Genomic DNA, 20569 nt, shown 5'->3' on the forward strand with positions numbered 1-20569 from the left:
ATGGTGTTTATTTATAACACATTTTGGAGGAAGATGGTGCTTCTTTATTCATGTACATATTATTCATGATATTTCGCTTCTCTTTTTCACGGACCACCAGGCTTTGACAAGCCAGGGGCCCTTGGGGTTGGATGTTATGACGGGGGCCAAGTTTTGTATGCATGGCGTTTATGGATGGTATGTGTGTCGGTGTCGTATGAATGCTATCTATCATGAATGATACCTGCAGAGGAAGATTAGAGAGAAGATTCTGTGTTGGACGATGAGAAGATGACTATATATCATGACGAGTATTGCATTGCAGGTGCATGTGGGTATATCTTGCATTGGTTTCTTTATTTGCTGGAGCCCCGAACCCAACATGTAATAGCTATCCTCTAATTCTGTAACAAGGGAAAAACAGACAATTCATCTCATCCCTAGGGTTGCCCCTGTAGAGGGCAAACCCAAAAACCCCTCCTTTTGCAGCAACGACATGGTGATTAAACGCATGCCTCGGCGCAGCTCTTGTCCAAACGCATTGAAGCGACTCGTCCCGTTCCCGATTCCAGGCGAGGGGTTGTATGAGTTGTGTGTGGCGGATGTGGTTTCTATCAAGTGTAAGGGTGTGATTTAACCCTTCATCTCCTTGACGGTCTCCTTGGCATCGGCCTTGATGTCCTCAATGGCGCCCTTGAGGCCAGCCTTCTTGTCGGACTCGTACTTTGCGATTCGGGTGATCTGGACGAGGCCGACCATTCCGAGGAAGAAGTTGACGGCGGCGAGGCTGGGTGTGTGTTAGTTGGGGGGACAGGAACAGAGGAACAGGGTGTGTCCTACAGGTAGTTCTTGGGCTTGATGATGAGGCACCAACGAGTCCAGATGATGCCGGTGCAGGTCAGGGCAAGGTTCTGGGTGAAGGAGAGCTTCTCGGCGGGACGAGCAAAGTCGGAGATGCCGGCGAGGACGAGAGCCCACTGCAACGGATAGAGTCAGTAATCGTGTATATAGTCGAGTAGATAGATGGTCAACGAACCTTCATGACGGGGGCCCTGGATAACACGTTAGTATATCATGGTCACACAGACGCATGGTCACTCACCAGAAGTGCACAGTCTTGAAGCCGACCTCGCTCTCCCACATGCGATTGAACCACGACTGCTGCTGCTGCTGGGCGCCATCGGTGCTCTGCCACCGGCGACCGCTGCCCTGGTTAAAGTTCTGGCGGAAGTTCTGGCGAAAGGCCTGTCGGGCGGGCGCACCGCCAAAGGTGGTGGTGGTCTGTCGGAAGAGGGGGCGCGAGGCGCGGAAGATGGTGGTTGAGGACATGGTCTTTGTAGGGATGCTGCGGTTGAGGGTTTGCGATATCAGCTATCGGAACGGGGGAAAAAAGGAAAAAATAAAAGAGTCAGTAGCTATTGGCGCGGAGAGAGAAAGAGCCAATCAACTATGACGCAATTGAAGATGGATACAGTAAAAGGGGATAGGAACTGGGTGACTCACAGCTGCTGCTTCTTCTTCTTCTTCTTGATGAGGGAGAGAAAGTCGCGGGTCTTCGGGCGAGAAGCTTGACGAGAAGAGAGACGTTGGGGCCAAAGGGTCGGTCGCTGTCGTCCCGAGACACTTTGGGGCGCACCTTCCTCTCTCTAGCTGCGCAAACCGGCGGGTGAGAGCCCCAGAAAACGGAAGGCGGAACCCGGAGTTACGGTGTCCCCGGTGAAAAAAACGGTACGTAACTCATTCACCGCGGGGAAGGTCACAGCGGCACCGGAGCTCTGGCTGTGCACAAGTCGACTTATGCACATGGCCCATTTTATGCAAACATTCCCGCCCGTCACTTTATTCCGCCCGAAGAGCCTCATCCGCCATCCTTGCCAACCACAAGCCCGCAATTACCTAGCAGTCAAGCTCGTCCGTTCCTCCGCAGCTTCACCCGACAACCACACGACGACGACAACGACGCCCGCCATGACCGCCGCAAAGTACGCCTTCACAAAGTCCCTCCGCGAGGTGCGCTTCCTCTTCTGCCAGACCTCGGAGCAGAGCGCGGCTGTTCGGTACGTTGGAATCAACTCTCTCGAATCCACCGGATGAACGACAGCCCACGCGACAATTGGGTCAATTGGATCGATACGACCGTGGATAGCACCGGGAAACACGCAGATGTATACACAATGGACGAGAATCATGGGGCTGACCTCACACGCGCAGGTCATTCATCACCCGGGCCTACCCTACCATGAAGCGAAGCAACCCCAACATCCCCATCCTCATCCGCGAGGCCGCCGGCACCCAGCCCAAGGTCTACGCCCGATACGGTGCGTATGGGACAACCGCCAGACCAAAAACCCTTGCTGACTTCTGCAGAGCGAGGCACCGAAAAGTCCAAGGTCCTCGAGGGCCTGTCGGACAAGGAGATTGAGGACGCCGTCTCGGGACTGGTTCAGCCTACGCAATAAGAGATGGGCAGAGGGCAAGACATGCGAGGACAACGAAGCGCGCTTTACGACGGTTAAATGTACATATGGGTGAAAATAAACATGCAACAAGAGCATTGTACCACTACCAACATACCTTACTGTTCCAGCGACATAACCGTCAACTGATGTCAACATTCATTTCATCATGACGCTAAATCCCAGTCAATGGCATGGTCAGGTGTCTTCTTAACTCTAGCACATGTCACGCCATCATTCACCAGTCAAACTGAACTGTGCCAAAATGTTCAATTAACAGTGATGTAAATATCCCCATTACCAGTAAAGTAATGCAAATATCGCAGATAACCTCCCCCGTGGACAATCCAAAGTTGTCCACATCTAATACAAGTCCAGTTTGTCCATCATCAAAAGTATCCGTATCCCTCCCCTGCTTCTCTCAACATCAGCAATCCCTTGACCACCACCCCTAGCTCCGTCACGAGGAGGAACACCAAGAACCAATTCATCTGCCTCGCCAGGTCCCCACATCCTCCTGTCCGTGCCCTTCTCTCCCTGTTCATCGTCTCACCAGTTAGTCTTTTTTTTGAGGTGACCCATGTCCAGAGCCGCACTCCTCCCCCGTCGACGTCGCCTTCTTCTTTGCACTCCACACTGATGGCGTCTGCGGCTTTGAAGGAGCCCGGTCGCGAGGTCCCGGCAAGGATGGCCAGTCGTCGTTGACCACTAGCTCCCGCTTCTTGTCTTTGGCCCTTTTTCCATCTGGGGTCTGTGGCGTTGGCTGCTTCTTCTCCTGTTTGGTTCCGGCCTTGTCGTCCACCTTTGCCCCTGAGGTGACGGCCCTGTCTTTTCCCTTTCCCGCCTTCTTGCCCTTGGCTGCCGCCTTCTTGCCCTCTCCATGTGCTCCAGTCTCGTTGCTGCGGTTCTCCTTCTTAGTACCCTCAGAGAGCGCTCGGTGGTGCTGGAGAGCAAGGTCGCTCGCTCCACGTGGGAATGCTTGGTGGTTGTCGGCACCTATCTCTGAAGACTTCTCACCTTCACCCCGAGGTCCAGATGAGTTTTCCTGAGACTTGATGCTCAAATCCTTGAGAGGACTCGACTTGTTAGAACCCGCTTTTCCGTCACCCGTCGGCCTCGATGGTGAGACAAACTCCTGCGCCTTGGGGTTGAGTCGGCTTTTTGCGCCAGTCTTGGCCCCGTTCACCAATGACGAGGTGCCGTTTGGAGCCGCGAACTGGGGACTTTCAAAGACGAAGTCAGATGATGGTGGGGAAGCCTGGTTGTTAATGTGTTGCTCGGTGAGTGTAGGTTGAGGCATGATAGCACGCGGTCGGCGTTGTTTCCCAATTCGAAGAGATCCTCCTCTGCCCTCTCTGAATCCCTTGCGGCCACGCACAGCTTCCTCTGGAGAGTCAGACTCATCAAATGTCCAAGGTGATGGCGCTTGGTTATCTTGTGCGGAGCCCATGTTGGAATCGCACTTCTTAGTTCGCTTCGTCGAGCCAGGGCTGAACGATTGGCTTCCATCATCGTGATTCCTCTTGCCTGAAGAGGGTGAGCCGGACGCTTGACCTCCAAAGTGTGTGGATGGGTCTGGCATAGTCATGGGCTGCGTTAGTTCGGCTGTGACATATGGATCTTGGAAACCAGTCCATGTTTGAGGAAGAGGTGGCCTTGACGTGTTGATCTGGGAATCACCGTTTTGCTTTCCCTTCTTCTTCCTCTTTGACTTCTTCAACTTTCCCTTGCTCTGAGTTTCTGTCGATGGATCTGGTTTGTTGTCCGATTCGAAGGTGCCCATAGATGCCTCCCGCCCAGGCTCCTGAATTTCGGCAACTCGACTAGATTTGGGGTGTCTTCCTTTGGTGATGATGGCCTCCTCGACGCTGAATACTTCTGCTTGAGGTTGCGGTTGGATGACGGGTTCGCTGAGCCGTCCATTGGAGGCTGCTTCACTTCCTACTGCTTGGTTCGAAGGGGTTGTAGGACGGTCTGCTTTCTCGGCGCACGAGGTAATTCCGTCAGGGACCTTCTCAGGGGACGGCTCGTATTCACTGCCAGTCTCGGGAGTGTACGTCTTGGGCTGAGTCGGCGAAGACATCTCGAATCCATTTGGCATGTTAGCCTCAAGTCTGTCGCACTGCGGGACACGCAAAGCACCATCCTTTGGGACAGGGCTGTGGTTCTTGGTTGGTGAGGTGGGCTTGGATTTGCGTGGGTTAAGGGGCATCGAGATTTTGGCCCATGCTTGTCGTCTTTCCTTGATCTGGTCTTCCGTAAAGATGCTTGGCACGCGAGCATGGTTGGTTGGGCCGCTCTCTTCTGGTTCCAGAGGGTGTTTGGGTTGGATTGTAGTTTCCGCTCCTGCTTGAGTTTCGCTCTCAGTTCCAACCTTTGTGTCTTCACAAGGCTGTTCATCGATGCCTCCGGTCATGGCTTCAGCGGGCGCCTGAGGAGGTGTGTGGACAGTCAGGTGAGCTTGGGCAGACTTTGGGGGAGTGTTGGGCAAAGAAACCCTAGCCTTCACCCCAGTAATCTTGCTTCTGTTGCTCTGGGGACTTCTGAATCCATCTTGTTCAATGTCTTGAGTCTCATCCAGCGCTTCCTCAGATGGTGGCTTCGATTGCAGAGTCTCGGCAGGGGATCCAGTGTCCTCCTCAAGGCCAGCGGTAGGGGAGCCAACGAGGGGGGCAGTCTCGAAAGGCGCTGAGATTGGAATCTGCTCTTGGTGATGGAATCTCTGTGATTGAGTTGCTGGCTGTGTGCCAGTGTGTGGTTGCTCGAGGAAAGGGGGCCTGATAAATCCCGATGGGCCTCGGGCAAACTGCGCGTCATGGAGAAAGAAGGGTGGAGGCACAAACTCCTGGCCCATCATCTGCATATTACCAGCAACAGAATAGATCGGTCCAGACATCGCATGAGAAGCAGGAAGGGCTCTGGGATGACTCATCACCATTGGGGTGTGCACCGGATGGGATGGGAAGCCCATAGCCATTGGCGCTTGAACGGCTGGCGGAATGGCAGCCTCCGGGGTGTTGCTCGGGAGAAGGGACATCCATTTTGATCGCACCGACGGCGAGACTCTGATTGTGATTCCCTTCTCAACTATGTAACCTCCACCAATCGTAAGAGCCTGTCTGGCAGAATGTTCGTCGCGGAATCTAAACAATAATGTCAGTCAGTGATTAATATAGCCATGCTGCCCTCCAGGTACTTACCGAGCGAGGAAATGGCCCGGATCTTTCGAGGGTATGGCAAAGACCTCCTCAACGATTCCGTATCGAGCCCCAAGACCAAGTTTGATCCGCGTCACTAGATCGAGTCCGACACGGTCTTGACCAACCTCGACTTTGACGTGCACGCTGCGGTTCCGAGCGTTGCACAGCTCGCAGGAGCAGGGGACATACTCGGCGCCAAGAGGGCTATCGACGTTGCGACAGAATGACTGTGTCATGTTCGAGCCTTGTCGACGCCATTGGGGATTGTTCCAGGGTGCCCCGTCACGTCTCTTGTGGTTGAATCCGTGGTCAACCTGATGCTGAACAGCCGGTGCTGTCACATTCCGCTGGTTATTGGATCCGCGACGGCTTCCTCCTCTACGAGGCCCCCCACGGTAATAACCTCCACGATTAGGTGTGAGTGGAACGTTGTTGAAATTCTCGGGGCGATGTTGGTGAGACCACTGGTTCTCGTTCTGCTCGAAACGAGAAGAAATGCTGTTACCTCGACCTCCATGCGCCATGAAACCCTTGGGCGGGACTGGCTGGTGTTGCGGGGTCTGATGCCGATAGTCCACGCTAGTTGAGATATCTGGGTGTTGCTGAAGACCAGAATAGCTGCGTTGGGGGTCATGAGCGGTGGGAGCTCCGACTTGGTGAAATGTGAAGCTCGAAGAAGCTTGTGGGTGAATCATACGGGACGAGGCTTGGTATCCCTGTTTACCATTTGCTCCAGCGACTGCATGAGGCCCTGAGCCAGATCTCTGTTGGCCATTGACCAATGTCCGTATCCCAGTTGAGTCATGATTGGCCGGACGAGTACCAGATTTGTTGGATCGTTGGCCCTTCTTCTGCTCCTTTCCATGACTCGTCGACAGTTCTGACTTCTTGTTCTTGTTGCGTCGAGGAGTCTGGTTCTCTTTGACGGGCGCTGAAGTAGCCTGAGCTGTGTCCTAAGCAACTCCAGGACTACCAGACGGGCGCCTGGTTTCATAGTCGATTGACCTGAGGCCACCATCGGGAGGCACCGAAGGCCCAGCAAGCTCCGAGAAGTTCATGACAGCCGATGCTGGCAGTGATGCGGTCACAGTAGTCTTAGGAGCTCCTTGTGCAGATCGCGGGTTGTCACGTCCTCGCCGCCTGATCTTGGTTGGGGTAAGCGCAGCAAACTCTGAGTACTCGTCATCTTCATTCTCGCCGAGATGAGAGCCGTCGTCCCGCACCTTTGAGGGAACACCTTCAGCCCCAGCATCCGACTCCCTAACCGATTTGGCGACGGGGGATTTGTAGGAAGGCATGGGCTCGGTCGATTTGCTCCTCGCTTCGGGCGAAACCTGCAGAGTATGCGAACTTCCATCACTGCTAGCCGCTCTCGCAGGCTCTGACGTAATGGTCTTGTTGCTGCCATGGGCAATGACGGGCCCGGCCGCAGCGGCGGACTGCTGGAGTTTTTCAACGGCACTAGAGGACCGACGCATACCAGGTGGGAGATAGTAGTGATTGCCCTCGTACACAGTAACCGGTGCGCGAGCCTCCTTCGAAGCAGGTGAACAATGGTGAGACCTAACTTCCGGAGGCGAAGGAAGGCCAGCAGGTGTGAAGACCCTTTGTCCAGCTAAGAAGGCATTAGCAGTGAATCACGAGCCCGGGCAACTAGACAAACCTAGCCAGTTTTCAAGGCTGTTGCGGAGGCAAGCCGAAGACAAGTGGTTGGGCTTTACGTCTTTAGCCAAGCTCCCAGGCGAGAGCATCAACCTCCGTCGATGCTTCAGAGCATTGGCGAGCATTGGCACTGCATCGTCTGGGACGTCACCAATGTCGGTCCAGTCTTCAGGGCTTAGGATGCGCAGAAGGGGCCCATGGATCTCGTTCCATGACAGGAGCTTGGTTTTGTTGTGCTTGTTGCGAAGCCAGTCGTCAGCCCAGTGGCCGATGTGGACGGCAAACTCTATAATGACATCAGCGTAGATGGTCTTGTTCTCGTCGAAAAGCTGGTTGACCACGTTCCAGAGGTTGAGGGCGCCATAGTGATACAAGTCAAATGCATCAAAATACTCCCACAGGTTGTCCCAGCAAAAAGGCTGTCGCATGCCTTTCATGTGGTCCCAGTACAGCTTTCGCAGAGAGTTGCACACGGATTGTATCTCGTCCCTAGACCAGAGATGAATTCGGCGCTGAGGAAGCAGATGTTGCATCTTCCGAAATGGGCGCTGGCCATTTTGGGTAGAGAAAATGGCACTTGCGTGAGGTCGCAGCTGGGTATAGAAACCCACGGGAAGGTAGTCCTCGACATAGGTCTGGGGAACACCCTCCGCTCCAGGTGTTTGGAGCATCTTGTAGACGTTTGGCAAGCCATTAGGGTAGAACTCGGTGAATGCGGCCTGCAGGCTGGGAGGCTGGTCCTTGGCGTAAACCCGCTCGCAGACGATCGCGTTGGGATGCGGCGGCGGCCCCGGAGGCGGTGATTCCCCCATGTTGGGGAGGTGAGGGTGAGCCATGATGCTCCCTATTGACAAGAGTGGTCAGCGCTTGTCGGAAGAGAAAAGAAGCAGAAGCGATGGACCCTTCTTGGGCGCGGGGGAGTTTCATGTCAGTTCTAGCCAAAGGGTCATCTGCTCCGAGCGGAAGGCATCGAACATCATGGCAAGGCGACGGGTGAGGCGAGGCTAGGTGCTTTGAGATATGATTACCTTCTGAAAACGAAAGGTCACAGCACCGGGCTGAGATGAAGAAGACGATGCGATCGCTTGGGATCCGTAGCCGAAAGATGTGAGCGCAAGGCAAGGGTTGCTCCTTCCTTTGCAGAGTCGAAGACGTCGGATGAAAGCGACGCCAAAAATGAAGGTTGAGCACAACGGCGGAAACTCTTCACTTTTATGCGAAAATGAGGGTGAAGAAGAAGAGGAAAAGATCACAGGAAAACAAAAACAAAGAGAGTAAAAACGAGCGTCAGAAACGGGCGGTCACTGGCACTGGCACGGCACTGACAGCTGGCACTGGCAGCCGGCAAAAGGTGAATGATAGTTGGCACTGGCGAACAATAGCCGACTAACCAAACACGCGTGCACTTTGATAATGACCCCCAGGAGAACAGAAACAACCAAGGGAAAACAGACAAGCAAAGGGCGGGAGAAGAGCCTCGGGTTAAGGGTAATAGGCAAGGCAGTTGGGGGGTCGTGAGTTGATATTGGATCGTAGACAAGGACTGCAACCATTGAAGAGAAAGACCGACAAGGGTGCTTGCTGCTGTTTCCCGCCGCACACGAACATCACTTCCCGCCACTTCCGTCTAGATGAAATATGTTTGCACAGTTCCTTTGCATTGGAGCCGAGGTCATCTCATCTCGTGAAGGCGTTTTTCGTGGCGTGGTTCTGCTGAGTCAATAGTCAAGTCATCGTGGTGTATCCAGGGGTGCACATGGATTCTTTATAGAATGGCGGTGCGTTTAGGAGCTTCTCGTCTTTTCAGCGATTGTGCTCCAACCGGATACCTGCTTGCAGCTCAGACAGCCTATCACGCACGAAAAAAAGGGGGCTGACTCACTGCTTCAATAATTTCTAGTGTAGCATCCTCATTGTCATCCATTCACGGCCACAAGGTGATCAATTCTTCATCGTCAAATATTGCTATCTGGTCATCCAGACATGCACTTGGTATTTACAAAGGGGGGATGAGGCGATGTTTTATACATGGATACAAAGAAAAGTCGTTACTTCTTAGCGTTCAGCAGTTTGAGGATCTCGGACTCATTGTCACCAGCAATGGCCTTGCCATTGTTCCAGTCCACGACCTGCGAAAAAGAATTAGCTAGGGCTGTCAGAAATGCAGACTCAACATACCACTGGCCGGATAAAGTTCTCCTTGCTCTCCTTAAACTTCTTCAGGGCATCCTTCTCGTTGTTTGCACCCTTGATGATGTTGGGGATGCCGCTGGTTCCGACATACTCCAGGATCGTCTTGACCTGGTCGTCGGTGGGGGGATCCTCAGTGACATTGAGCTCAAACTGCTCGCGTGCGGGCTTTGTCTCGCTCGCCTGGTCAAGGGTAGCTCCAGCGGTGGCATTGGCAGAGACCTGCTTGAGAAGGTTGGCGACTCTCACAGAGGCGGGAGAGCTGGCCTTGTGAAAGACCGTGACGATGTCGAGTGTCTTGTGCTGCGTGATTGATGAGCAATTGCAGGCGCTGTTGACTTTAGGTGAGTGACTTACAAAACGGAACATTTTGAATGATGTTTTAGGACGAGATAGGTGACTGTCAGGAGGAATTGACTCTCAAGGAAGGATGCGAAGATGTGCTTTTATCTTGACAGAGGTTGAGGTCGGAGCTCCGATTTGGTATAGCTTCGTGAAGCTGTCTGTCACGCCGGATGATGACTTAATGGCTCGGCTTTCCGGGTGGCCCGTGCGCCGGGACCGTCCACCAACACCCGCCATCTTCCGCTCGATGACGGAAGTGATTGGTCCTGGATCCGTTGGAAGCCAACCTGGAACACGACACAATCCAGGCCCGACAACCAAACATCGGTTGCTCATGAAATAAACACTGACAGAATTTACGCCTAAGTTTCGGGGATTTGATGGCCCAATAGTGGTGTTTCTGGTTTCGGGCATATGAGATTGCCGTACTGGGGCGGCTGTTGACAATGGCTTTCATGAATATCTCCTGTGATCTTGGAGCCAACATCCCCTGAGGCAACGAGCAGACGAGAACGATCCCTGGGTGCGCCCCTCGTACTGTTTTCGAGTTATTCTAGTACGCATATATCTCTTTTCAGCCCTTGGGGAGCCATCAAAACAACACCAGCCTTGCTATCAGGCAGCTGTCGAAGCGTCGAAGCGTCGACGGATCGTTGATCTAACATGCATGGCAAATTGATGAAAGCGCAATCCAAAACAATATAGGCCAAGCCCTGAAATTTTAAGGCCAAACCGTTCGTATTGGCTATCACAGGTCTCCATTCAGAACCGTCTAGATCTTGCTTGGGTTTGCTTCACTTCACGTGGCATCCTGCCTAGTCCAGGACATGGTTTGCTCTGCCGCGGCTACAAACAAACCTGCATTCTTGCCAGAGAGCACCGGGGGATCGCCAACAACACAATGTCATCAAAGTCAAACATACTCACTAAATCATTCCCTTTCATTCCATGACGTATGTGTGTCGATGGGCGCGATGTTTTCACCAAGCGCCATACAATGACGTATTCTATGAAGTCAGGCTGTGGAGACAACCACCATGGCAGCTTCCATATCTTCTAAGTGGCTACAAAAGGCCGTCGACCCGAAGAGCAATTCCTTTCATACAGCATCACTCTTCACTCTTCAATTATACATTCTACACACAATCGCAATCACAATCACTTCCATCATGTCTGGATACTCAAATGTTGGTAACCGTGGCGTCTACGAGGCTGGCGACCAGAGGAACGCCCCCGAGTCTGAGAGAGACACCCACGAGCGATTCAACGAAGGAGTTGAGAACTCCCATCTCAGCCTGGATTCCAGTAAGAGAAATCACACAGGGATATTCCATGTCAAACACTAACGATATTGCAGAGGATGAGCGATCAATTGCCAACCGATTGGCGGCCGAGGAGGTTTGTTGTTACCATCAATCATCATCAGAGCAGCAACTAAGCAGCAACAGAAAAGAGATGAGCCCGATCATGACATCGAGACACAACGGTTGAAGAAGGACCCTACTCTGCCTGTACTTAACCCCTATTCATCATGGATCGCCAACTCCGAATGCTAATCTTATTCAAGGCTCGCGCGCACGGCAACGAGCCGTCCAAGGGTGCGAAGATTGATGCTCAGCTCCAAGCGGAGGAGGAGGAGGAGCTCAAGAGAAAGGGCAAGGCTTAAGGAAGGATATCACTGTGCTGGCGGCATGCATACAAGGTTCATGGGATAAATTAATGATCAATTCTGGCATGAAAACTATTTCCACCTCTTGATGAGGTGCATCCAATCGCAGCGTCAGATTGCGCGTGACTAAAACCAATGTTCAAGACCTCGGGGATAGTGAGGGAGTACGAGAACATCAATCGAGTAAAGCTAGCTATTCGGGGAGCTTGGTGCATCACTATTAATCATTGTTAGCCATCCTGTGCATCAACAGAAGTGCAAGAACAATTGGTAGACAAGTGTTGCTCAGAATATGTAAGAAATTGAATATCAGCTTGCCACCCGATATAGCGACTCCGGCGAGAGTGCCATCGGACAGAATCAATCGCAAATTACCTCATCCTAGTACAAGGAAAGAAGTCAAAGAAAAATCCGTTGGCTTACCTTGATGCGTGCAAGATCGTGTGACTTCTTCAACCAAAGAAGTGTACTGCAGGAGAGAATCTGAGGTTGTCTAAAATTTTCTTTTGAAGCTCTCAGCCGAGGTTGGTCCGTGCACACCCCTGAAGTCGCATCGGGGGCCGGATCCCGGCAGAAAGTAAACCCGGAAATTTTGGTTAGGGCACAGGATGATTTTCTGCCCGCACATGTGTGATAGCCGAGTCAACCCTCAAAAAGTCCTTAGCGATTTCAAGGTCCGCGAGGCTCCAGAAAACAACCAACTAACGGGACAGCATAATCGACAACTGGTATGAACACCGACTCCTACGATCGCAGTTACATTCGAGCAATCACTGCGCGCGACTTTTGAATCTTACGACTAATCGACCGCTGCACAGATCACCGTCACAATGGGCGACGCAGTCATTGAGGGTTCGAACTGGCGCCTCGTCGAGGTCGGCCGTGTCGTTGTCATCAACGGCGACCACCCCTTCGCGGGCCGCCTGGCCACGATCGTCGAGATCATCGACCACAAGCGAGTAGGTTCTGCCTGCACCGGCTTCCTCAGCACACGATATTGACCCGCACAACAGGTTCTCGTCGACGGTCCTTCCGCCAAGCCCGAGCTCGCCGTTCCCCGACAAGCCGTTCCCCTCAACAAGGTCCTCCTCTCTTCCCTTATCATCGAGGGCCTCAACCGCGGCTCCCGAACCGGCACCGTCCGAAAGGCCTGGGAGAAGGCCGAGATCGACTCCAAGTGGGAGCAGACCAACTGGGCCAAGAAGCGGGATCAGATTGAGCGGAGGAAGGGTCTCACCGACTTCGACCGCTTCAAGGTTCTCCGACTCAAGAAGCAGCGACGATTCGAGGAGCGCAAGGCTCTGGCCAAGGTCAAGGCCTCCGCATAAATGGGTCATTAAAGCTGGAGTCACGGAGGTGCTAGGTCGGGTTTAGATCGAGAGGCACGGAACTGGGCAGGAAACACATCACGGCAGCGTAGAGGCTGCTGGATTCTCTTTTGCTCCGTTCTGGAAGGCTGTATGTCACATTTCATCGTCATGATGAACGGCGTCAATACGGAAATTCTGAGATCAAATGAATTCACAGCATGAGGAGCATTCAAAAAAAAGACTATGGATCATTGTGAAGTGTAGCCAAAAAATAAAAAGCTTATGAATACCCCAGAATCATCCCTCTCTGTGCAATGAATTGCCCGCAGTCTCCCAGTGTTGATATCCATTCCCCCCCCCCAAACTCGTCGTCATGCCTGACGAGCAGGTGCTGCGAAAAACCTGATTACCTAATGCAGTTTAGTTCCCACCTGCCCACCAAGCCCTAGAATTATCACTGTGCGATATTCTCATCACAAACGACGACGAGAGAGATCCGGCCAGCCAACAGACGTAACTGGGACCAGCAAACAAGTAAGTTCACAGCTGCGATTTTGTTCTTTGTACCACAATTTCGTCAATTTCGTCGGTGGCGACAAATTTCTGCTCACAAAATCCCCTCTGAGGAATTGACGAGGACGAGTCACTAACATCTACGCCCGCACCAGCCGCCAAAATGTCGAACCCCCGCGTTGAAGAGCTTCCCGATGAGGAGCCCAAGAAGACCGTTGTCGAGGAGCACGATGACAGCAGCGACGAATCCGAGGCTGAGGAGGTCGGCGAGGGCCAGCTGCCCGCCGGCTCTACTGTGATCCACAACCGCAACGAGAAGAAGGCTCGCAAGGCCCTCGAGAAGCTGCACCTTACCCGCATCCCTGGCATCACCCGTGTCACTCTCCGCCGCCCCAAGAACGTGAGTAGAGAAGCGTCTTTTCCGGCCGAGCGAGGGCCATGGAGGGGTAAATGAGGCATCATGCTAAACCACGTGCTCCAGATCCTCTTCGTTATCAACAGCCCCGAGGTCTACAAGTCTCCTAACAGCAACACCTACATGTGAGTGGCAGTGGTTCTTGCGCACAGCGCTTGTGTCTGATTTTTGCCACAGTGTCTTCGGTGAGGCCAAGATCGAGGATGTCAACGCCGCCGCCCAACAAGCCGCTGCCCAGCAGCTTGCCAGCGCCAACGCCGAGGCTGACCACGCCGGCCACGACCACGCCGGCCACGACCACGGCGAGTCCAGCAAGGCTGCCGAGGCCAAGAAGGAGGACAACGATGATGATTCTGATGAGGAGGAGGACGACGATGAGGAGGTCGATGCCACAGGCCTGGAGGATAAGGACATTGAGCTTGTCATGACCCAAGCCAGTGTCAGCCGCAACAAGGCAATCAAGGCATTGAAGGAAAACGACAATGATATCGTCAACTCCATCATGGCTCTAAGTATCTAGGGCTGACTGGCTGGCTGAACTGGATCTTCCACAAAAGCTTGAGCACGGGACACACACTGGGCTCTGTATTAGTTCTGGGTGAATTGTACCCCGCGAAAAGGATTTGATGCCAAACAAAGGAATCAATTGAAGAGGAATCACTGCCTCAATCCATCAAGAACTGTTTATGAGTTGTGACTTGGTGATTTTTATGTAGCTGCTTGCATAATTCGTCCTTGTAAGCTGTTGCTCTATATCGGAAGCTCCAACATGTGGTTTCTGGTCAATTCTTTAATAACTTGTAGAGTTACACCAAGACTCAATGTTTCCTCCCCATTCACAATTTGGCCAAGCATTTCCCCAGTTCCAGGGATCCCAACCCTTCTGCTGGTCGTCATTGAGGGGTTCCGAAGCCGCCGCTCACCGGATTGAAGAGGGACATCACGTGATATGTTAGCGCCCGGTAGTTCCCTGGCGAAGTTCGGCAAAGTCAATCAACATCCATCAAGATCATCCTCTCCGTCCCTCGACATCGCAACCCTCGTTCAAAATGGCGACTGTAAGTTCAATTCATCAATTGGCGCGTGCGACTGATGGTAGATGCCGTCAATTCCTGCCCCGGCCCCCCGGCACGCGTCCGCTCGCCCTCGGAAGCCGTGAGCTAATTTTCTCCCTCTCCGACAGCGAAGCGCAGCTCTCAAGCTTGACTGGACCAAGGTCACCAGCTCCCTCGGTCTCCGTGGCCAGACCGTCGCCTCCCTCCAGGCCTTCAAGAAGCGCAACGAGGACGTCCGCCGCAAGGTCCAGCAGCTCAACGAGCAGCCCACCACCGTCGACTTCGCCCAGTACCGATCCGTCCTCAAGAACCAGGCCATCGTCGATGAGATCGAGAAGCGATTCAAGGCCTTCACCCCCGTCACCTACGATGTCAGCCGACAGCTGAAGGCCATTGATGCCTTTGAGGCCGAGGCCGTCAAGAACGCCGAGGCCACCAAGCAGGCCGTCGACCTCGAGCTCAAGGACCTCGCCGCCACCCTCAAGAACATCGAGGAGGCCCGACCATTCGAGGACCTCACTGTCGTACGTATCACGGATTTGGGGGTAGTTGATTGGATTTTCACACTTTGCAGGACGAGGTTGCCGCCGCCGAGAAGTCGATCGACGAGAAGACCGCTCAGCTCGTTTCCAAGGGCCGATGGATGGTGCCGGGTTACAAGGTGCGTACTCTGGAACCTGAGACTTGTGACAGTTCTGACCCCCGCTACAGGAGAAGTTCGGCGACCTGGCTATGGTTTAATCGAATTACGCATTCCGGATCCCGGCTTCGCGTTGTGTACTCTAGCATTGTAGATACGAGAACCCGAGGCAGAACCCAGGTTTTCCTCATACCCAACCACCTACAACATTTCCTGTGTGCTTCATGCAACTTGCTTCACTATTGGGCCCGTTCCAGTTATGTGGTTATGGGAGCCCAAGGCAACGAGGGCGGACAATGCTATAACATGATTCCCATTACAAGTTTAAGATCTCAGGTTAAGCCTGGCCATCATATGCGTCAACTCGTGCCCATGTTCATTCATTGCTCTCTTAGTAACCCATGATCTCATTTAGCGGGCTAAAAGTAATCATCCGCCTCATCTGCTGTATTGATAGGAGGGATCTCTCAAGATGCGAGTATTCTCGTGAGTATCAACATCGCTCGCCGTTCGGAAACCCGAGTGTCAGCCTCCGCTCGGCCGAGTGTGGATCTGATGAACAATACTCAGGTTTCGCCGATTCTGAACTTTGATGCCAAACCTTTGCTCCTAGAGCCTCGTGTCAATAAAAGAAGATATGATCTCATGAGATACTATCCGCTCTCTATGAAACGTATACCAAATCCGTCTTGACAATCCCGGGGTCTGATATGATATACCTATTGACATACCCTATATCTCATGATGGACCATGGCAAGAAGCTATTACGTTGGTGATTGGATGGTATGTAGTAGTCATGAAGCTCTTTGTGACACATATTGCTATCTTTGTCAGGGTTAATAAACTGTGGTTGTGTTGTAGTTGGCCCAAAGTTTTAACACACCCGGTGTAAGGCATTTACTGAGGTCACAACACCAAGGACGTCACATGCCAAGACTGGTGATAGTTTTCGATGTAGCGTGTTACCCAATAGGGGGCCAGTAGAATAACAATTTGACGACCCCAAATAGAGTCGTCACCTCAAGTATATATATGACACCCATGGAGCTATTGATATAGCCTGTTGTCACGTGTGGCCACTCTTGTCTTTATCCGGCACTTTAACCTCCCGACATACATTTACACAACCTCTTACATACGACACTTCTTAAACTTAAACTACAAAACTATACCCTCCAAATACGAATACCACCGCGAACCTTATCATGTCGTTTTCCGTACCTGAGCTCGAAAAGTATGTCTTTACAACGGCACCTCCACTCGACCCCGCCTGGCTGGAGTATGAAGAGGAGGTGAGGCAAAAAGGGCCTCCCCGAGTGTTCAACTCCGTTTTAGAGAGGCAGCCCGTTTATGCCCAGGAATGCCGCGAATTAAACGCACGAATGATGGCCCCTGGAGCCAGAGATTATGAACTTTCCCAAGGGATCATTAAGAAGGAGTTTACTATCCCCTCGTCCCTGGATGAGTTTCCTATTCCTATTCTTCAACTGGAACTGGAGAATGACCAGCCCTCTGATCCTGATGTTGTCATCATATATTACCACGGAGGAGGCTTGAAGGTTGGCGAAGCTGATAGCGAGGAGCTTTCCTGTCGCCGCCTGGTTAAGAGTGGCATGGGAGGGGTGCGCCTGTACTCCATCGGTTATCGTCTTCTACCCTCATCTCCAGTCAGTACGTGCTTATCAGACTGTATGGATGGTTTCAAAAAGTTTGGAGGCCAAGCTACAAAGACGATTGTCGTGGGAAGTTCAAGTGGTGGGCAGATGGCAGCTGCAGTAACTCAGGCAGCGCCAAAGGGATCCATACATGGGCTGCTACTGAGATGTCCCGTCACGGCAGATGGTCCCAGTGGTCCTGAGTTCATCCCGGAGTCGTTGCGGCGATACCATACCAGCGTCTCTCCGACATTCATCACATCCCTAAACGGATACCTACAGCGAGATGCTCCCAGGGATGGCCTCGATAAGCTCCCTCTGGAAGTCACGAAAGCTGAACTCGAGGGCCACCCTCGGACTTGGATTCAGCTCGTCTCAAACGATACGATTTATTCAGATGGACTCTGTTATGCTATTCTTCTGAGGCAGACGGGTATTGAAGCCCAAGTGCAGGTCGAGATGGGCTGGCCTCATACGTTTTGGTTGAAAGCTCCTCATCTGGCTCATGCTTTGGCAGCTGAGAAGAGGATGGTGGAAGGGCTGAGGTGGCTTCTTGAATGATCGGTGGACTTGGGCTACGGCATTACATAGCGGATGCTGCTGCCGCCCTGTAGCCATCTTAGGCGTGATAGTCACGTTGAGCAATAGGGGCATATCGAAGCTACCGATGTCGGGCATCAACAATTAGAGTGGTATTTAGTTCTCCGCATCTAGTAAAATTGAAGTGCGATCCATCGAATGCTGGCTAATAATGAAAATAGATGACTGACCTTCTGTAAGCAAGCTGCTTATATAAAGTCAACATCGTTTCTCATTGCTGCACGGCGTTCGAAGATGCCCTAAACCGCCTCATCCATCAGCCACTCTGTTCACCTCGCTGGGAAGCTCGCATCCATCCATCAGGAGGACCTCTACGCCTTGGCCTGTTCCTGGGCGCTGTTTTGGCAGAGAGTGTTAGAGCCCCCGGCCCGTCTAGCCCAAATTCGTCGATCAGAGACTGTGGTATGGCCAAGAGGATCACCCTGTGCCGGTCAACATCGCTGAGGTGTTGCCAAATATTCGGGTTGATGAACGACATCAGATCGGTTAAATCAGCGACTATGTTGGCGACCTGGTGATGTGTGATGACATCAGAGATGGTGTCAGAGAAGTGTAGGTTGAGATACTCCTGTATGTCATGCCATTAGTTAAGGAGCTCAACTACATAGGTAGGGGATATCCAGGGGGAAGTAAGAACATACTTGACCACCGGGAGCAGGAAACTTGATGTCAAGCGAGCGATCAGTCCAAGGCTGTGCTGTCTCCCTTCCCTTGCGGCGAGAGACAACATCAATGTTGGAAATCATGTGGGGAGTGGAGTTGTCCATGATACGCCCAAGGACATAGACCAGCCGACTCATGAGGTTGAAAGTGTGCAGGATCCTCTCATAGACGCTTGGGTTAACTGACCGAAGGGCTACCTGCCCCTGGATCTCGCGTTCGAGGAAGGCAGGATTCGACATCGTGGTAGCTCTTTTCGGTATCAGATTGCTGAGATGGATGGTTGCTTGAAGCGTGTATTAGAGGAAGCGCCGAAGGGGAGAAAGGAGGAGAAAGGGGAAAAGAGGCAAGAGGAAGAAGACGGTGTATTTATATTCACTTGAATCCCAACAATTAAACGGCTTTTCAGGCAACCCCTCAACGACTAACTTGATAGTTTGGTGTCACCGCGAGCTTCAAGTCATTGAGTGAGTTTCGTTGCATCTAAAGTGTCAACAGCAAAGTTTTGACCGAGGATTTCGAAGAGCTTCCAGTCAGCTCACGGCCCGATATGAATCATCACCCAACATAACAACGTGGCGGGATTGTTCCTGAATGCAGCCGTTAGATTGAAGAATGGTGTCGGATTAAACAAGTCCAAGTCTCTTGGGTCTATAAGACAACACCAAGCGCAAACCTGCAAGTGCCCATTGTTCCTCGCTCCAAGATCAAGAATACTCTCTACAACGAGATACACCAGCCGGCCCCGAAACTCCCAACACTTGTGCTCCGAAATACCTCTCTTTCCCAATGGCGGCTTCGAGTCTGGTTCTTTTGCTATTGTATTTCTTTGGTTTCTTTATCTTCAGGGTTGCGCGTACTTTGCGGTCCACTCCTTGGCCGTCGCGATGGCCGCCTGCTCGTCCTCCTTCCAGCTCTTGGCAACGTCGGCGGCGAGGGGGTCGTCGGGGTTCGGGGCACCCAGGAGGGCTTGGATCGAGAGCAGGATCGTTCGGATCTGGAGGGCGGGAGACCAGTTGTCTATGGCATTTGTCAGCTTGACTGCTTTGAGAGAGTGTGGGACTCGGTTATTCCACGCACTCTTCAAGACATCGAGGCAGATGCGGCCGAGCTTGTCAACGTTGGGGTGGAAGATCTTTGTGAGGAAGCGAATCTTGGGAGGAGTCATGGGGTAGTCGTCGGGTAGGAAGAGCTCGAGCTTGAAGATGCCGCCTTGGCATGGTTAGTTGGAGACTTTGTGAGGCAGCAAGGGAGCGCACCTTCGTATGGCGACTGGGCAGGACCGTGGATCTCGACGTCAAAGTATCGCAGGTTGTCCTCGTGAGGAACGGCGCTGATTCCAGGAACACTACATCGCGGTTGGTGTTAAAATGACATGCATGTCGCAGCGCGAGATCCTTGGGGGGGTGACCTACGGCTCGGCCATGAGCCGTTCCGTCTCTTTGACAATGCGCTTGGGGAGAGCCATCTGGATGTCTGGAGGTTGAGTGTCGAGGTATAAGTTGGTAGAGAGAGGACGGTGACTGGGAGTCGGAATATGCGCAGGTCTGGCGTCGGTGTGTCGGTGGACCAAGAAGGACGTGTTTTGACGGTGAAGGGTTGAAGATCAAGTCTTGACTCTGAACCCTTGGAACTAGGCGGGGCAGACAGAGGCACGAGGGGGGGCGGATAAGTATCGTCGAGGGGCAAGTTAGGGAGGCAAAGGGGAGAGAAGATCCTCAGCAATATGCTCCAAAGATTATAGAATAAATACTCTAGAGAGGGCCCGAAAACAAGGCCCAACGTCTATTTACTGCAAGAGTCGGGTGACGAGATGGATGTTGAGCAAGAAATGCCATCCATGTACGGACACTGACTGATTGTATCACTCACACAGCACAGCGACAAACACCATCCACGGCATGCGCCCGATAAGGCACCCGACCTGCGCCTGGTGGCGGAAGGTTCCGTCAGGTGCCATGATGGCGGGGAGGTACATGCAATGACCAGCCCGGGCCAGTCGCGCTTAATAAGGTTGCAGGGGTCTGTTAGTACCTGGCCTGGGAGTTTGGAGACGCGAGCTTCACTCACCAACCATCGTGACCTATTCATCAATACTCGCCATACAATCGCCATTACGGCCCAGAAGCTGCTACAGGGGGGTCTCTGCCAGACAATGAGATGACCTGCAGCCGTTTGATGGCGCTGCGCCTTTGATCAGAGCATCGTCCCTTCTCGTG

General features: G+C 52.7%; 10 protein-coding genes across 10 annotated transcripts; 6 read left to right on the forward strand and 4 right to left on the reverse strand.

The window, feature by feature from the left end:
• Positions 1-612: 612 nt before the first annotated feature.
• Positions 613-1568, reverse strand: NCS54_00410800 (Mitochondrial pyruvate carrier; the record flags this gene model as incomplete). Its single annotated transcript, XM_053149657.1, has 4 exons — positions 1082-1568; positions 1016-1031; positions 820-956; positions 613-766 (listed from the first exon to the last, which is right to left on the reverse strand). Exons 1-4 carry the CDS (start codon positions 1306-1308, stop codon positions 613-615), a joined length of 534 nt encoding a protein of 177 aa, XP_053005632.1. The 5' UTR covers positions 1309-1568.
• Positions 1569-1851: 283 nt separating this feature from the next.
• NCS54_00410900 (NADH-ubiquinone oxidoreductase 10.5 kDa subunit) lies at positions 1852-2438 on the forward strand (the record flags this gene model as incomplete). Its single annotated transcript, XM_053149658.1, has 3 exons — positions 1852-2036; positions 2191-2297; positions 2347-2438. The coding sequence occupies exons 1-3, from the start codon at positions 1948-1950 to the stop codon at positions 2436-2438; spliced, it is 288 nt and encodes a 95-aa protein (XP_053005633.1). The 5' UTR covers positions 1852-1947.
• A 553-nt stretch (positions 2439-2991) lies between these two features.
• On the reverse strand, positions 2992-8133 carry NCS54_00411000 (Hypothetical protein; the record flags this gene model as incomplete). Its single annotated transcript, XM_053149659.1, has 4 exons — positions 2992-5578; positions 5636-6566; positions 6609-7250; positions 7299-8133. The coding sequence occupies 4 exons, from the start codon at positions 8131-8133 to the stop codon at positions 2992-2994; spliced, it is 4995 nt and encodes a 1664-aa protein (XP_053005634.1).
• A 1212-nt stretch (positions 8134-9345) lies between these two features.
• On the reverse strand, positions 9346-9856 carry NCS54_00411100 (Hypothetical protein; the record flags this gene model as incomplete). The annotated part of the gene is made up of 3 exons (XM_053149660.1): positions 9346-9426; positions 9476-9790; positions 9845-9856. The coding sequence occupies 3 exons, from the start codon at positions 9854-9856 to the stop codon at positions 9346-9348; spliced, it is 408 nt and encodes a 135-aa protein (XP_053005635.1).
• Positions 9857-10938: 1082 nt separating this feature from the next.
• NCS54_00411200 (Hypothetical protein) lies at positions 10939-11498 on the forward strand (the record flags this gene model as incomplete). The annotated part of the gene is made up of 4 exons (XM_053149661.1): positions 10939-11137; positions 11190-11230; positions 11281-11343; positions 11400-11498. The coding sequence occupies exons 1-4, from the start codon at positions 11002-11004 to the stop codon at positions 11496-11498; spliced, it is 339 nt and encodes a 112-aa protein (XP_053005636.1). The 5' UTR covers positions 10939-11001.
• Positions 11499-12154: 656 nt separating this feature from the next.
• Positions 12155-12829, forward strand: NCS54_00411300 (Hypothetical protein; the record flags this gene model as incomplete). The annotated part of the gene is made up of 2 exons (XM_053149662.1): positions 12155-12460; positions 12515-12829. The coding sequence occupies exons 1-2, from the start codon at positions 12332-12334 to the stop codon at positions 12827-12829; spliced, it is 444 nt and encodes a 147-aa protein (XP_053005637.1). The 5' UTR covers positions 12155-12331.
• Positions 12830-13487: 658 nt separating this feature from the next.
• On the forward strand, positions 13488-14259 carry NCS54_00411400 (Nascent polypeptide-associated complex subunit alpha; the record flags this gene model as incomplete). The annotated part of the gene is made up of 3 exons (XM_053149663.1): positions 13488-13724; positions 13806-13864; positions 13917-14259. The coding sequence occupies 3 exons, from the start codon at positions 13488-13490 to the stop codon at positions 14257-14259; spliced, it is 639 nt and encodes a 212-aa protein (XP_053005638.1).
• A 529-nt stretch (positions 14260-14788) lies between these two features.
• On the forward strand, positions 14789-15535 carry NCS54_00411500 (ATP synthase subunit d, mitochondrial; the record flags this gene model as incomplete). Its single annotated transcript, XM_053149664.1, has 4 exons — positions 14789-14797; positions 14923-15318; positions 15369-15455; positions 15506-15535. The coding sequence occupies 4 exons, from the start codon at positions 14789-14791 to the stop codon at positions 15533-15535; spliced, it is 522 nt and encodes a 173-aa protein (XP_053005639.1).
• Positions 15536-16640: 1105 nt separating this feature from the next.
• On the forward strand, positions 16641-17651 carry NCS54_00411600 (Abhydrolase-3 domain-containing protein; the record flags this gene model as incomplete). Its single annotated transcript, XM_053149665.1, has 1 exon — positions 16641-17651. One exon carries the CDS (start codon positions 16641-16643, stop codon positions 17649-17651), a length of 1011 nt encoding a protein of 336 aa, XP_053005640.1.
• A 1543-nt stretch (positions 17652-19194) lies between these two features.
• Positions 19195-19818, reverse strand: NCS54_00411700 (Ubiquitin-conjugating enzyme E2 35; the record flags this gene model as incomplete). The annotated part of the gene is made up of 4 exons (XM_053149666.1): positions 19195-19370; positions 19431-19562; positions 19610-19698; positions 19766-19818. The coding sequence occupies 4 exons, from the start codon at positions 19816-19818 to the stop codon at positions 19195-19197; spliced, it is 450 nt and encodes a 149-aa protein (XP_053005641.1).
• Between the last annotated feature and the right edge of the window lie 751 nt (positions 19819-20569).

The sequence above is a fragment of the Fusarium falciforme genome, chromosome 3 (assembly GCF_026873545.1).
Source record: "Fusarium falciforme chromosome 3, complete sequence".
NCBI lineage: Eukaryota > Fungi > Ascomycota > Sordariomycetes > Hypocreales > Nectriaceae > Fusarium > Fusarium falciforme.